Here is a 16967-nt window from a genome sequence, read left to right on the forward strand (position 1 = left end):
CCCCCCCCCCCCTCTCTCCAAACAAATGGCTTAGGCCTTTTGGGGTTAATTGGTCTCCATTGATTGGCATTTTTTTAAAATTATTTCATGTGGGCTTTAGGTACAATATGCCATCACTGAATATACTTTAATCCAAAAGACCTAAGTCTAATGATTTTGAGCTCAATTATATTATACTAAGTTATAATTTCATGCATATGCATAAATATACTTAAAAGATACGCATTAAGATGTATAGCATAATTCTTAATATATAATTTAAATATATTGATAGTCATTCTTTTTTTTTTGGAACTTTTTTTTTTTTTTTTTTTTTTTGAAGAGGGTAACATCCTCATAATTCATTCAATAGAACCAGAATCATAATACAACGCCTCCTCAACAGGGGGGGGGGGGGTGAATCTTCAAGCCATACAACATCCTCTACTATATCCTTAGCATATCTAGCTGGTACATGGGCAACACCATTAGCACTTCTTTTGACAAAAGCAACCTGCACCCATCTAAGCCTATCAATCATGCACAAGACTCCTGTAAAACATGGCCCAGCCAAGACGATAACCCCTTTCTCGCGTTCAATGCATCCATGAGAGATTGATTATCCCCTTCAAGAACTAGTTCTGAAAATCCGCATTCCACCGCAAACTCCATAGCTCTTCGACAAGCAAATATCTCCGCCTCTTCACTGCCCGTCACGGTGGACCTTTCGCCGATAAGGCCGTCATAACTTCTCCTCTATCATTTCGGATAATGCACCAATTCCCGAATCTCCATTTTCCTGGAAAAATCTCTCTCTCTCTCTCTCTCTATATATATATATATATATATATATAGATGACTTATAAATTTGAATTGTTTTTAGTTATACAAAAAAATTAATGCTCGTAAATATAAAATCATTCAAACTCTTTCTTCCTCTAATTTTATATATAGTGTTAGATATATGATTATATTTTTTTATGATTTATTTATATTGGACTCATCGTTTTCTACACTAAATTAACTCATTTGGCACAAAAATTAAATTTTTTGATTAGATGGGACATATATATATATATATATATAGATGACTTATAAACTTGAATTGTTTTTAGTTTTATATAAAAAAAAGGCTCATAAATATAAAATCATTTAAAATTTATGTTTTTTATGATTTATTTATATTGGACTCCTCGTTCTTTTATACTAAATTTACTCATTTGACACAAAAATTAAAAAATTTAGATTAAATGGGACACGTCACAAAATCAAACTCTAATTGAAATCCAATTTTTAGATTGAATTAACTCACTTGGCACAAAATTTTAAAAACTTAGATTAGATGGGGCACATGATGCAAATTTATACTCTAATTGAATTCTAATTTGAAATCTAATTAAATTTTCTCTCAGATTTACCTATTATATATATATATATATAGATAGATAAATGCACAAGAAGTATAGATAATTTATTTATTTTTTTCTCCTCTCGCTAGGAGCTTTCCTTCTCACCTAGGGTGAGCCGCCTTCCTTCACCACGCTTTCCATGTGGCTTTTTCTTTGTTTTCTTTCTTTTCCTTCTTCTACATCCCACTCTTTCTTCAGAGTTACTAGACCAAGGGGCCGAAACCTTGAACACTAAGATGGACACCGAAGTTATTGATCGTCTACAACAGATTAATTTAACTTCAGAGGAAGACGAAGTTATCACAGTAAGGCCAGACCGAAGGGTTCAAACCCTAGAAGAGTGCTCTCTTAGTCTTCTTGGAAAATTCTTAGCACCCCGACCGCTAAACCTAAGAGCCGCTAAGAACCTCCTTCGTTCAGTGTGGAAGATGGGATTGGACCTTAAGATAATGGAGGTTCGCGACGGTTTGCTCCAGTTTAAGTTCTCTTTGGAGAGTCAGGTATCGTGGGTCATGAACAATGGACCTTGGAGCTTTGATAATTAGATCCTAGTGTTGAGGAACTGGGAACGAGGCATGACGGCGCGAACAGTCACATTCACTGGATTACCTATTTGGGTACAAATCTGGGGTCTACCTTTTGATCTCATCAATGCTGAGGCTGCCCTGGTACTGTTTATAAATATATTGTTTAACAAATTAGCACCAAATTGTTATATCTTTATTATATGATGTTTTTGGATGTGTGACTAATTGTTTTTAAAAATTTATGAATATTTTGTATTGCTCATCTTCCTTATCTCATTAGTGTATTTTTGAGATTTTTAAGAAAATAAATTCAATTTCAAGTTTAAAATTATTTATTTATCTATTCATTTTTCGCATGTTAGATTAGATGTTAGATTAGCTTATGACAGTATTAACACAATATTTGTCTTGATTACAATCATTATGTATAATAAGTTAAAATTTATGAATTTGATTATGCATTGAAATTTGGCTTGGCTATTGCTTTCACTAGAGTAGTAGTATATGGAGGAAAATCCTTAGAAGCAGTAGCAGTTCTTCACTTAGTAGAGCTACTAGCCGTCAATTACTTTTTCAAGGCTTCGCAGCCGAGTAGACTTCCAGAGCTCTTGCTCTAACATAGGAGGATGAATAATTTCATTGATCACATCACATTTCAAATGTTTTACATATTTGGGAGAATTAGTTTGGCTTTGATGTAAGTTTTATTTTTCCCTTTCTTTTTTATTTGAATTGTAGTTTTGTTGAATATTATAAATTTTTTTATACATTTCTCAGTGTTTTTGATTGTACGGTAGGAAAATTAGGTTTCAAAACTAAAAAATAATTTTCAAATTTTAGTTACTTTTTAATGATACAAAAAATGTTATAAATAATTTTTGTTAAAAAATTAATATTTTCTCAACCTTTTGAATTTCTGAGAAAAATTATATATTTTTTATTTTGGTATAACAAAAATTATATATTAAATTTATGAAAATATGATTATGAAATACATTACTATTTATTACATTATTCCAAACTGCAAAATAAATTTAATAAGACCACTCTAAAAATATTATCAAATGTTGTGGGTACCATAGGCATGCTTCACAACGTCCTAAGCCTGCTAGGCGTGCTTGGCATTCACCTAGGCATGCTTGGTAACCACCTAGGCCATCCTCGGATGGCTTTGCAACGTCCTAGGCATGCTTGGAAACGTCTTCGGACGGTGTCCTAGGAGTCCCACATCGAAGGAAAACCCCCCTACTTACTGCCTTATAAGTTTTGAAGTAAAGAAAATAGTGTACCATTAGTTTAGCCCTTTTATTGTGGGTACCATAGGCATGCTTTACAACGTCCTAGGCGTGCTAGGCGTGCTTGGCATTCACCTAGGCATGCTTGGCAACCACCTAGGCCGGCCTCGGACGACTTTGCAACGTCCTAGGCATGCTTGGAAACGTCCTCGGACGGTGTCCTAGGAGTCCCACATCGAAGGAAAACATCTCCACTTGCTGCTTTATAAGCTTTAAAGCGAAGGAAGTAATGTACCATTAGTTTAGTTATTCGAATAACTATAAACTAATGGTACATTACTTCCTTCACTTCAAAACTTATAAGGCAGCAAGTGAGGGAGTTTTTCTTCGATGTGGGACTCCTAGAACACCGTCCTAGGATGTTGCAAAGCATGCCTAGGACGTTGCAAAGCCGTCCGAGGACGGCCTAGGTAGTTGTCAAGCATGCCTAAATGAATGCCAAGCAGGCCTAGCAGGTCTAGGACGTTGTGAAGCATGCCTATGGTACCCACACATGCAATACACAAAATCCATGACTAGTTTTATTAATAAGAGAATACTTATTTAATCTTTTTAATCACAATTGAAAAATATCATATTATTTTTAATTAAGATATATTTCAACCCCTTTAAATAATGTTTTAGTCAACATTGTTTTGATGATACCCAAGTTCGCCCAGAGTTTATCGTTCGTGGAGCCACAACTCTTCGGCCTGAGTACCAAACTCTAGTTGTTAGTCAACAAACACGTTAGGCTGCGTGGGGCTTTCAATATTGTTGTTTGTGTTTCCTTTGTCCTGTGGCTTTTAATATTGTTTTTGTTAGGCTGCATAGGGCTTTTAATATTGTATTTGAGTGTCCTTTGTCCTGTGGCTTTTAATATTGTATCTGTGTTCTTTGTCTTGTGGCTAGGTTTGTACTAGTGAAGTTAGGCCTGAGTGGCTGCAGGACTCCTTTTTACTGTTGTACTTTTGTTCATTTTAATATATCGATTCTAACTTTTTTTAGTCCAAAAAATATGGCTAGATTCAAATATTTATTTTTATATTAATAATTATTAACATAATTATTACTTTGTTAGAGTTTGATACGCAATTAAACCACAGTTTGACTTTAAAATCTTAAACATTTTATTCTTTTTTCAAGTTATTCCTTAGTTTTAAATATAATAGTGTATACCACGAAAAATTATTAAATATTTTTAGAGTATTATAAATGTGTAGTTTTTTTTCTTATGAGAATGATGGGTCCTACTATAAATTTAATTAGTAAAACTCATCATTCATGTAAAAAAAAATAATACAAACTTATGATATTCCGAAACTACACAATAATTTTTCGTCTACCACCTATACAAGAAAAGAGAGCATTACTATCAAGCACGTAAGAATTTCCCCATGCCATTTTCATGCTCATTTTTTGCCCTCTTCCACCTATATGTATAGGGCTAAGGTTGGCCATTTTTAGCTCCTATTCAATCAAACATGGAAGTCTGGTTCATCATCGTCATCTCTCTCTGTATCTTAGCATTCCTCAAATACCTCCTTTTCAACAAAGTCTCTGAAAATCACAATAAGCTACCTCCAGGACCCTCACACATCCAAATACTCAGCAACTTCTTATTGCTCCGCAAACCCGTAGAATTGGAACTCACCTTGACCCTCCGCAAACTCCATGCCAAGTACGGATCCATCATCACCATTTACATAGGTTTCATCCCAGATATAATCATTGCCAACCATTCTCTCGCACACAAAGCTCTTATTCAAAACAGTGCTGTTTTCGCTGACCGACCAGCTACTCTACCTACAGACTTGATCTTATCTAGTAATAAACACAGCATCAACACTTCCTCTTATGGTCCCACATGGCGACTCTTTCGTCGCAATCTCACTTCAAAGATTCTCCACCCTTCGCACATGAAATCTTACTCTCACGCACGCAAGTGGGTCTTGGATATTCTCCTCAATCGCCTTGGTTCCAACACTAAATCTGTTGTTAAAGACCATTTCCAATACTCCATGTTTTGTTTGTTGGTTCTTATGTGCTTCGGAGACAAACTCGGTGAAACCCAGATTAAGAAAATCGAAGAGGGTTGCCAGCGCTTGCTTCTGAGCTCTGGTCGGTTTGCTATACTCAATTCTTTCCCCAGTATTGGAAGGATTTTATTTCGTAAGCGTTGGGAAGAGTTGTTTCAACTTCGGAGAAACCAAGATGATGTGTTAATTCCTTTTATTAAAGCAAGAAGGAAAGTGAGGCAAGAAAGACACAGTAAAATGAAAGAAGTCAAAGAAAATGAAGATGAGTTTGTTGTGCCGTATGTGGATACGTTGTTGGATTTGGAGCTACCAGAGGAGAAGAGGAAGCTTTCCGAGGAGGAAATGGTTAGTTTGTGTTCAGAATTTCTCGTCGCGGGTACGGATTCTACGTCAACAGCGTTAGAGTGGATTATGGCGAATATGGTGAAATACCCACAAATCCAAGAGAGGCTTTTAGTGGAGATGAAAGGGGTTGTTAGTGAAGGAGAGAAAGACGTAAAGGAGGAAGATTTGAACAAGATGCCTTATTTGAAAGCAGTGGTTTTGGAGGGTTTAAGGAGACACCCACCTGCCCATCTTGTGATACCACATGCAGTGACTGAGGATGTGGTTTTGGATGGCTATATAGTACCAAAGAATGGTACTTTGCATTTCAATGTGGCAGAAATGGGGCGGGACCCGAAGGTTTGGGAGGATCCCATGGCGTTTAAGCCCGAGAGATTCTTAAATGGTGGAGGAGAAGCGTTTGATATAACTGGAAGCAGAGAGATTAAGATGATGCCATTTGGTGCGGGGAGGAGGATGTGTCCTGCTTCTGGTTTGGCAATACTACATTTGGAGTATTTTGTGGCCAATTTGGTTTGGAATTTTGATTGGAAAGCTGTGGAGGGTGATGAGGTTGATTTGACAGAGCAACAGGAGTTCATTGTGGTGATGAAGAATCCACTCAAGGCCCAGTTATCTCCAAGGCTTTGAATGGTTAGTATCCAAGGACCGAGACTATGACTATGATAGTGTTATTTGTAAAAAAAGTCAACAGCTGTATTTAATAAATTTACACTAAAAATGTTTCTATGGCACCTAAGTATTTTCCTTTTATATTTGTACTAGTTTGGTAACTAGTACATCAAAAGAAATGGTTGAAATGCAGAAATGGTAATGTATTTATTTACTATTTTAGTGTTATTATTGAGCGGAAAATAGTTGTCTGTCTTTTGAAGCTCCTCATTTGATGAGCGGTATGTCTAAGTTGGGTCATCATTTTTATTTGGTTAAAAGTAAAGTGAGTTTGTTGCATAAAGTGGTGGTGCCTTTGTTTGATGACAAATTAAAGTGAGTAATTATTAGGATTGGACGCCACAAGAAGAAAATATTTAAAAAAAATAAAAAGTATGGTTAGAAGATGTATATGTTACATGAGTTCGCCAAAGTAGTAAAGTATCTTTTGAATGCCCCAAGGATGAATGGTTAACTCCATTTTTTGGTGTAGTCAAAGACTATACCTTCAATTGGTAGTCTATATTCCATAATGCACGAAGATTACTGTTGATTTCGAAATAAGTTAAATCTGTAGCAATATTTAATAAAAGAATACATAGGCAATCATCTTTTTATTTTTGTGTTTGTATATATAAGGACGGAGCTAGAATTTGGAGTTAGGGGACAACTCTACTGCTAGTTGTGTCAACTTAGCCATTGAAGGGGTTTTTTTTTTGTTTTTTTATTTTATTTTTTAAGGGTCTTTGATGCATGCATTTGTTGGGTAAGAAGAAAATTATTTTGTCTAAAATTTTGTAAAGAGTCAAGTTGTTTGCTTGGGGTAAAATTGGTTGATTGAGCTTAATTTTTTTTAACTTCACTATTGATAATTTTTTTTTTTGTTGGGCTTATATATATTTTGTTTTAGATTTTAGATATTTAAATTTTTTATGGTCTTTAAAAGGAGGAAAATGCTAGAGTTACAAGCTTTTTACAAATTATCGATGTGGTAAGTGGTTATTGGTAAGTAAAAAAATGGTATTAGTGTTGGGTCTGAATGCGAACCAATAAGAATTTGCTACCTCAATAATTTGAAAAATTGTTGCAAAAAAATTTGTGACTATAATATTACTCTTAAAAGAATCAATGATATTGTTAAGGGAAAAAAAATGTAATTTTATAGATAAAATTGATTAGTACCTATAAATATACTATTTACTATTATTTCTATAATAAAAATTGGATAAATTGTAAAGTTCACCCTTAAGTTTGATGTTGCTTGCATTTTATATCCTAAAGTGATTGTTGATATCTTTCACAAAATTATTATTATTATTATTATTATTATTTGGAGAAAGAACTCAATGGAATTATTATTTTTATTAATTATAAAAACTCAATGGAATTGAAAACATTAGTTAGGGCACAATTCCATTATTTTTAAGGGTTATTTTGACCCTTAAACTTCATCAAAACTATTTTTTTTTATCTCGAAGATTAAAAAAAAATCTTTTTTCATTTTTTTTTTCTTGGTAGCCATTTCACTTAAGGAAAAAAAAAAAAGAAAAAAAAGAAAAAAAGAGGCCAGCTAAGTAGAAATACATTTCCAAACATACACTAGGGCAGACAATTTTGAACAAGAATATTAGGTGCAAGAATTTCGTGGTTCAATGATCCTATCTAATTCTCTCATAACAAAAAATCTGGGTGTGATCTCCCTGTCTCACTTGTTTTATGGAAGGAAAAGAATAGGAGTTAAAAATAATATGTGAAATATATTAATGATAGAAGAGGACATTTTCGAGTCATCTTCTTTACTATTTTGCTCTTTACATTGTAAATAGGAAAAAAAAAAGATGAGTAGTGACTAGTTCATTTGGTATGAAACAAAGGCACATTTTTGTCTGATGTCATTTTAACATGATTGTGCATCATATATGCTCTTCCTTAACTCTTATCATTTATTTTGGCTCTTTAGAACATTTGGGTAGTTCACAATAATTGATTTTCCAAAAATTAGAAAACTCAATCTCTGAACTCGTTCTCGAAAAGAATTTTACTATTATGCTTATAACACAAAAGTTTCACTCTCTAAACAACCAAGCTAGATTTCATGGTTCCTTTACCTATTGGCTATTGGTAGTCGTAAGTTGAAAATAGATTGCAGCTCCAAAGAAATCCACGATTTTTTGGGAGCTAATGGTATTATCAAAGATTAATTGGGTTATTAGATTGTTGATTTCTTGATTAATATATGATGTCAAAACAATTTTTGTGGGATTAGTGGACATGGTGGACATGATTTGCCATGGAACAATTCCATGAACAATACAAGTGTGGATTAATGGGGTTTGTTTCAATATTTTTTTTATTTTTCTATTTAAAAGTAAGCTAGATAAAAGCGTGAGGCAAAAAAGTTTACATTCTCCCTTAAATGGAGAAAAGCATATGCATTTTCACCTCAAATTAAAATTTTATAAAAAAATTCTATCAATTTGGTACCTACTATTATCAAACATGTTTCAATTATACCGTGTCCGTCATCTACTAATAAAAAATGTTGGTGTAGCTAATAAAATATTTATTTGTTAGCTTAATTACAATAAACAATTTCATGTGCTTGGAAAATAAAAACCACATCAACTAAAAATGATTAACTCAAAAAAATACTAAGATCTCCATTCCCTTGAGTCTTGATAACCAAACAGTATGAAAGAAATTCAAGATGAGATCAAATATCAAAAAAAAATAAATCAATTATAAATTTTCTTTCCTTTCCTTTTCAACCTCCCTCTCTTTTTTCTTCACTCTTTTCTATTCTTCTTTCTTTATTTAAATTCATTTTTTATATAACCAAAAAAAAAAAAAAAAACCCCTATGTTAAGTACTAAAAGCATATTTAAGACGATTACAAGGGTATCTGGGTGGTGGACTCATTGGTTAGGAACATGAAGTAAATCTTAAATTCCTAGATACAATCCACCATACTATCGGTTCATGTGGTTTTCAAAGTGTCTCATGGGTAAGGAGTTGAATAGTCTAGCCAAAAGTTGAGACTAAAGTTGTCAATTCCATTTTGATTGTCATTCCGACTTATCCATTGAAACAAAATATTTCAGTATTGGTCTATTCCACAATTTCCAATGCATTATTTTGAGGGAAAAGTTGTTAATTCCATTTTGATGGTCATTCTCTGTTTATCCATTGAAACAAATATTTAAGCATGGGTCTATTCAAGTGTACTATTTTCGGGGTTAACACTAAAGTTATATATTGGAACATAATTAAATTACACCTAATGTAACTCAAAGTAATATTACACCCCTAATAGGTTTTTATTAGATTAATATATGGAAAATCCTCTTTGATTATATGTTCATTTTGTTTTTAATACACATATCAAATTTCTTGCCAATTGGATGTTATTTGTTGTTCGATTTGTAAACTCATCTTTTATGTATAATTAAAAAAAAATTAATTTTAACATTTTGTAGATAGAATAGTTATCAATCTTTGATCATCTTAATTTCACTATTATGGAGCTTATAAGAAAAATAAAATCAAACTATAGATTTTTCAAAATTTGCATTCAATCTAAAACATTAAGTAGCATAGCATTGCTAAAAGTTGTCAGGTATAACTTGAACTATATATCTATACCTAAGATCTCATTACGTATTAACTTACAAGGAATTCAATTTTCTAGTCGTTCTGGTGAACAAAATTATTATTATAACTTCTTCTTCTTTTTTGAAGAAAGAACTCAATGGAATTTTTTATTTATTAATTATAAAAATCCAAAGGAATTGAAAACATTAGTTAGGGCACCATTTCATTATTTTAAGGGTAATTTTGGTACCTAAACTTCAACAAAATTTTGTTTTTCATCTCAAAAACATAGTAATTATTGTACTGCCTATAAATACCCAAACTCTTAACGAATAAAAAAATGTGATAGGAACTTGGTGAAAATTGCACAACTTTTTATGCCATCACCAATTCGTTTCTAATGGATAAGAGGCCAAAACAATATTAATACCTAGCACAAAAAATTTTAAACAAGAAAATTTGGAGTTAACTTGTGACTTAGAAACACTATCTAATTTTCTTATAGAGAAAATTTTGAAGCCGCATCTTCCATTTCTCACTTATTTTAAGTAGGGGGAAAAGTTTTGTGCTCAACATAGGATAAGGTCGGGGTGACTAGCATAAGATATTCAAAAGTCATTATTGTCAAACCGAAAATTTTATAAGGTGTGGATCGATGGGGATTTATTTTGATATATCAGTGGAGTGATGATATGGAATCATTTTGTTCTAATTATAAAAGAGCTTTTTTCCTTTTTTTTTTTTTTTATTTTTTTTATTTTTATCTAGTAATTGTAGGCTGTTTAATATAGATATTTTTATTATTTTATTTTATAATTGTAGGCTATTTAATATAGATATTTTTATTATTTTATTTTATTTAAAAATAAATTAGATAAAAGTACAACTGTACTTAGAAAAATGGTTAGGTAAAAAGGGACAAAATTTAGGTAAAGTAGTGTTGTTCCTTTGAGCACTTGCAGCAATAGTGCTAAAAAGCTAAAAAGCTATTTTTAACACCACAAACTTAAAAATTGGGATTGCAATAGTGGAGGCATATCTAGAATTTTTAGCTTTTGAGCTACAATGCACAGCCAAAGATAGATGTGCACTGTAGCTAAAAGCTATACCAAAATAGTAATATTTTATTTATCTTTTCAATTAAATAATATTTATTCTCATCTATAGCACTATAGCCCGAACACACTTCAGCTCTTCTCCCTTTTTTTCTTTTTCTTTTTTCCCTCTCTTCCTCCATGGAGAGATCAAAGATGGACAGCGTTGATGATTTCAATGCCAAAACGATGAGACTAAGCTCGGCAACAATTGGGTTCGTGGTTGGGTTCTGTGCCGAAACGGTTCTTGGGTGGTCTCAATGCCAAAATGGTTGGTGCTCTTCTTCCCTCACCTCCACTCTGCCATTAGGTCGTGGTTGTGCTCCAGCCTCGTGGATCAAAGTGGCTTTCCGTGGATCGGAGTGCTTGCTCGTGGTTGTGCTTGCTTGTGGATCGGAGTGGTTATCGCTCGTGGTTGTGCTCTGGCCTCGTGGATCGAAGTGGCTTTCTATGGATCGAAGTGCTTGCTCGTGGTTGTGCTTGCTCGTGGATCAGAGTGGTTATCGCTCGTGGTTGTGCTTGTTCGTGGATAGGAGTGGGTTTCGGTGTATCGGCGTGGTGGGTTTTGGTACCAGTATGGTGGGTTTCAGTTTTGGGTTGCTGGATTTTCAAGTTGATGTGGGTTTGTTTTGTGGTGGTTGTGGATTTGTATTATTTTATTGTAAGAGATCTATTATTTTATTGTGATGTTTATATTATTTTATTGTGTTAAAAACTAAAATAGATCCACTGCTGCAATGTGTAAATAGGTAAAATAAATAAAGTAACTTTTTGTGATGCCAAATAGTTAAAAATATAGTTCCACCGTTGTGGATACTCTTAAGTTCCTCTCTTAAGATTCAACCATGTGGCTACTTAACTATAAAATACACTTCATTTCCATGAAAAAAAATTCACATGACAGAATTTTAAAAGAGAAACCTAAGAAACAGCACCTAAGTATTGTACTTAAGTCTTGCTCAATAAAAAGACTCTTCATCTAAGTAATTGTAAGGGTTTATTTGGTATAAATTATTTTTATTGATTTATTTTATCTAAAAATAAGCTAGATAAAAGAAAAAATTATACTTAGAAATTGTGAGGTAAAGTAATTTATTTTAAAGTAATTTTTTTTTTTGAATTTAGTTAGAATCGTCTACTACAACTACCCGAGTCCCTCCTTTCTCCTTCAACCACTAGGTAATAGACCATCTCAGTAGTCAACTCATTTAGATGAAAGTAAACATAGGCTTAAATATGAGATCAACCACCACCTCGTGTAGGTGAGTTGGTACCCGGGTTGTATAGAGATCTATTACTTGGGGGTTCAAGCCCCCGCATTTACCAAGTAAAATATATATATATATATATATATATGAGATCAACCAAAAACAAAATGTCCTTTATTTGACTAAAAAAATTACTTGAAGATTTATTCAACAAAAACCTAAAATCAAATATTTTAAAAATCTAATCTCCTTTATTTTCCTCTATTTTCTTGACAACCAAATAATAGGAATACAATTCAAGATGAAATCAAAGCTCCAAAAAATTCAACCAATTGTGGGTTCCAGTTAGCTCAACTGGTAAAGTCTCTGATGGTTGTATAAGAGATCTGGGGTTCAATCTCCGCCTACACCAAAAACTGATTGGTGTCTTGGTCTGATAATAAAGAGCAATTATCAGGAGCGGACGCCATAAGTTGAAACTTTCTCAAAAAAAAAAAAAAAAAAATTCAACCAATTATATATATTTCTTTTCTTTCCTTTCCTTTCCTTTCCAACTTTTTTTTCTTTTTCTTCGCATTTTTTTTCCCTTACACTAGTTAAGTATTCAAAGCATTATTTAAGGAAACACAATTTTTTAATGGGTGTTTGATTGTACTCATTAAGGAGGAATTGAACATATATGGGAAATGACTTCTTCAATTCATAACAACCAATGTGTCATGTATGACATTTATTTAATTTTTTAGATGGAACCATAATTAGTAAAATAAAATATGGCACACCCTGGCGGAATTGAGCATATTCGGAAATGACTTCCTTCAATTCATAAAAACTAATGTATCATGCATTAGACAGTAAACATTTAGTAAACTATAACACACATATAATACGGAAAACATATGAATGGATACAATTCGATATTTTTTAATAAAGCTATGTTTATAAAATTCGGCATAAAAATACAAAAAGATTACCCGTATAAAACATTTATATTTTAAAATTTTGTATGGAATCATTTACCATATTTTGTATGGAATCATTTACAATAATCCTTGTATTTATGTCATCCATTCGATTTCAAAAAAAAAAAAACACAAAACACAAAACGCAGCTTGAATAGTAGCTATTAAACCCAAAATTAGGGTTGCTCACTGTTTAAAACACACACTCTTCTGTGTCTCTTCTTCCGTTGGAAAATGTCCCACATGAAAGGAGGAGGAGAACGAGGAGCGATCCTGCGACGTAGGACGAAGCACGATGATGATCCCCCAGACGAAATCGTGTTGGACATTTTAGCAAAGCTACCCGTGAAATCTCTCCTAAGATTCAGGTGCGTTTGCAAACCCTGGTACTCTTCCATTGCCAACCCTAGTTTCATCTCTACTCACCACCTTAATCACAGTCATCTTCATCATCACAGTTATGTCATACACATTCCTAGGAATGTTCCCATACCTTTTTTTCCTGGTTCTTCACATTCTAGCGATCAAGTCTGTACTCTCGCTTGCCACCGCACCTTTGAAACCATATCCGAGTTTAGAGTTCCCTTCACTTTTCAATCTGGGTTTTCCCATTTTGTGGGTTCATGTAATGGCTTGTTGTGTTTCACTAGTTCTAGATCATGGTCTAATGTTGTTTACTTGTGGAACACCTGTATTAGAAAATTTAAGAGGTTGCCCAATAGCCAGTTATCTATTATGTCACTCGGAATTGGGTTTGATTCCCAGAATAATGATTTCAAGGTTGTCGGGATTCCACGGACTTTTGCCTAGCCTAAGCCTCCCCCTGAGGTTGAGGTGTACTCATTAAGTTCGGATTCGTGGAAAAGAGTTGAACTTGGAATCTCCTGGAGACCCAATGTTGTGTCCCACAAATTTAATTGTGTTTTGACATTCCCGTTTGTGAGTGGACATTTGCATTGGATGATAGAAATGATAGAAGAAGGAGGTGGGCAAGAGAAGCATGATACTTCTACGCTTTTGTCATTTGATGTCAATAGTGAGAAATTCAAAGAGCTACCACTTCCTGACGATGAAGGAAGTTGTATTACGAAATGCGTTACATCATTCAAGGGGAAACTAGCTTTGATTAAATTTGGAAATGGTACCCAACCACATATTACGCGATGCTCCATTTGGGTGATGAGGGAGTATGGTGTGATTGATTCCTGGAATAATCTTTGTGTTCTATCAATTGAAAATCTAACTGATTTAATTGGTTTCACCAAGGATGGTTTACTTATTCGAAACAGCTCCGGGCTGGTATCCACCGACAGTGAATTAGAGAGCAAAGATAAGTCTGTTTTAATTGACCTCGAAACTCTACATGAGAAGGAGATTAGCACTCACGCTAAATATGGTTTTGATGAAGCTACTTACATGGAGAGCCTTGCTTTACTAGATGGAACAAATGTGATATCTTACTAAAAAGATGGTGCTGTGTATAAGAAGTGATGTCATTACAGGTATGGATGAATTGAAATCCTTGTCATGCTTTTACTTGAAGCAATAGGCATGTTAGGATTGTTAAAACCATACTTGTGCCCCGGATTTATATGATCCTTTTATGGTTGTGGCTTTTATATAGTATATTTATTTTTTATATTTGTTTGTGGATGGTTGTTGCACACAGTGGACAAATAAAACCATAATTGGTCAACATAACCTTTTTTGCTTGAGTGTCTCTGTTGTAGTGGTAAAAAGAACTAAGTAATAGCTCTTAAGTAATGGCAGGAGAGATAGGGGGAGAATAAAATTGGTTGGGTTAGAGGATGACTGGATATGTTGAAAATGACAAAAATAATAAGCATCAGAGGATTTTACATGCCTGTGCTCTACTAGCTGGCAGGTATATTTGGTATGATTGCACCTAAATGTGTTTGCTTCATTCTTTATGCTTCTAGAAAGTAGAATAGGTTAAAGAAATGAAGAGGCTTGTATTGTCTTTTTAGTTTTCCCATCTATCCTTGTATGTTTGTTTGTTTGTTTGTTTGTTTGGTTTTTTTTTTTTTTTTTTGCATTCATTTTCAATGCGTTCATTGCCCTTCTTATCTGGATTTTAGGAGCGGTGATCTGAATTTGTATCTTGATGTGCTCTCACACATTGTCTATTTTAAATTGATATGTTAGTTGTTGGAGAGAGCTGCAAAATTTCATCTTGATGTGCAGTAGTCTATTAAATGGATAAATCACATATCAATTATCACTGTTAATTATTGCAAAGTTTAAACATCATTACTGCATAGAGAATTGTTGTTTGCAAAGGGAATCACACAATTGGATTTCTTTTGCTGGAATTAAATTTCATCTGATATGGAAACAGTCTTATGAATCTAGCCACCTTTGCCATTTTGTATTTGATTGAAATATGCCAAATTGCCAACTGATTTAGAAAGTGAATTTTTATGTTGCCAAGTTCTGATGTGCCATGCATTGGTTAAATCACAGGGAAATTGCCTCCATCTCCAATTGGTTAACATTATCAGATGGTAGGGACACCCACTTACCTTGCAAGTGCAATATCTTAAGATCAGAACTGAGCTGACTTTAGATGGTAGCCTAGTTGCATGTCAGACTCAAAATGCAAGGAAAGATTTTTGTTTTTGTTTTTGTTTTGGGTAAGTCAGGAATTTTCTGTTTTGCACATATGGAAGGTTTATATATATATATATATATATATATAGAAATTTGAAGAGAATATCAGCGTCAGTTGTTGAGTGTGAAACATGCATGAGTGCTTCCTTTATTCCCAACATATATGAGATATTCCACGCACTTTGTCTTGTGTCAGCCTTGTCATGTATTGGAGTATCAGTTGGCTTATTTCATAAGTTGTGGTGAATCCACGAGTTCTGCAACATTGCTAATGTTCCGAGGACAGTTTTGTTTTTGGATTGAGTGTTACTGTGGTCAGCCATATAAGAAGTATACTGAGAGTAAGTGTTGTCAAATGTGTCAAATGCCAAATAAATTTGGCATTAGCTACACGAACGTTCCAACAATAGCATTGTACAGATAAGTATGTTATTGATATTTTAGATTTTTTTTTTTTTTTTTTTTTTTTTATATTCAATTTGCTCTCTCTTAGATCTATTCAACCTCATTCTGCTAACCAGGATCTTGGAGGACCTTGGGATCTGATAATCAAAGTAGCTGGATTTTGGAAAAGAAGGACTGAAGAATTGCCCTTGCCTATGAAGCCGGCAACCTTCAAGGAATTGCTATTTTCTTGGGTGGTGCCAGTTGTGCAGCAGCAACTACTAGTGCAGCAACACAGGAAGCACTTGTGGAGCCAGCCTTAAAAGCTAAGAGTTTGGGATTCTTCAGAATTTTGTTTCTGTGCAGCAACAGTAGTATAGTTCAGGCTTGTAAACTCAAAATGCTCTACCAGATGGCAGGAAAAGACTATGGTTGCAGATCTTATATTTTTACGACAGCAGGGTCTTGCCTGTAAAGCTTTTTTTGTTCCCAAAGCTATTTTGAGCTCGGTTTATTGTATAGCTGATCTAGCAGCCAATATTCCAGGACATCACAGCTTGATTCATCCAGATATTTTGTAACTGCTTCCGGCTTTTATTGGTATTAAAAATAAAAAAATAAAAAATTGCTCTCTCTCTCTCTCGTGTGAAGTTGGGACTTGGGAACCAAAAAGAAATACATAATAAAAAGAAGAAGGAAAGAATAGAAAAAGAATATTTAAATAAAAGAATAGAAGATGTGATGTAAGTTGTATGGTAAATTGTCGTGTTAAAATAGATAAACTAACTTTTTGATATGTCAAAATATCAATTTTTTTTAAGACATCTGATGCTAATGCTTTTATTGAAGTTTCGGTTCAAAAAAAAAAAAAAC

At 33.6% G+C, this 16967-nt stretch overlaps 2 protein-coding genes across 3 annotated transcripts in view; both read left to right on the forward strand.

The window, feature by feature from the left end:
- LOC112031904 (F-box/kelch-repeat protein At3g23880-like) overlaps nt 1-16729 on the forward strand; it is a 35187-nt gene extending 18458 nt beyond the window's left edge. The window contains exons 2-3 of one of the 2 annotated variants that reach the window (XR_010625999.1): nt 15564-16134; nt 16232-16729. The gene's annotated coding sequence lies outside the window, so the exon portion shown is untranslated. The remainder of the gene's footprint in view (nt 1-15563; nt 16135-16231) is intronic. The other variant, XR_010626001.1, reaches the window with a different exon arrangement.
- Nucleotides 4661-6402, forward strand: LOC111996820 (cytochrome P450 89A2). Its single transcript, XM_024028826.2, has one exon. It carries the CDS (start codon nt 4674-4676, stop codon nt 6201-6203), a length of 1530 nt encoding a protein of 509 aa, XP_023884594.1. The 5' UTR covers nt 4661-4673; the 3' UTR covers nt 6204-6402.
- Nucleotides 16730-16967: the final 238 nt, after the last annotated feature.

This window comes from Quercus suber, unplaced genomic scaffold (assembly GCF_002906115.3).
Source record: "Quercus suber isolate HL8 unplaced genomic scaffold, Cork oak 2.0 scaffold_675, whole genome shotgun sequence".
NCBI lineage: Eukaryota > Viridiplantae > Streptophyta > Magnoliopsida > Fagales > Fagaceae > Quercus > Quercus suber.

Excerpts from the sequence above, each read along its gene's own strand:
- LOC111996820 (XM_024028826.2), top strand. The coding sequence starts at position 4,674 with ATGGAAGTCTGGTTCATCATCGTCATCTCTCTCTGTATCTTAGCATTC.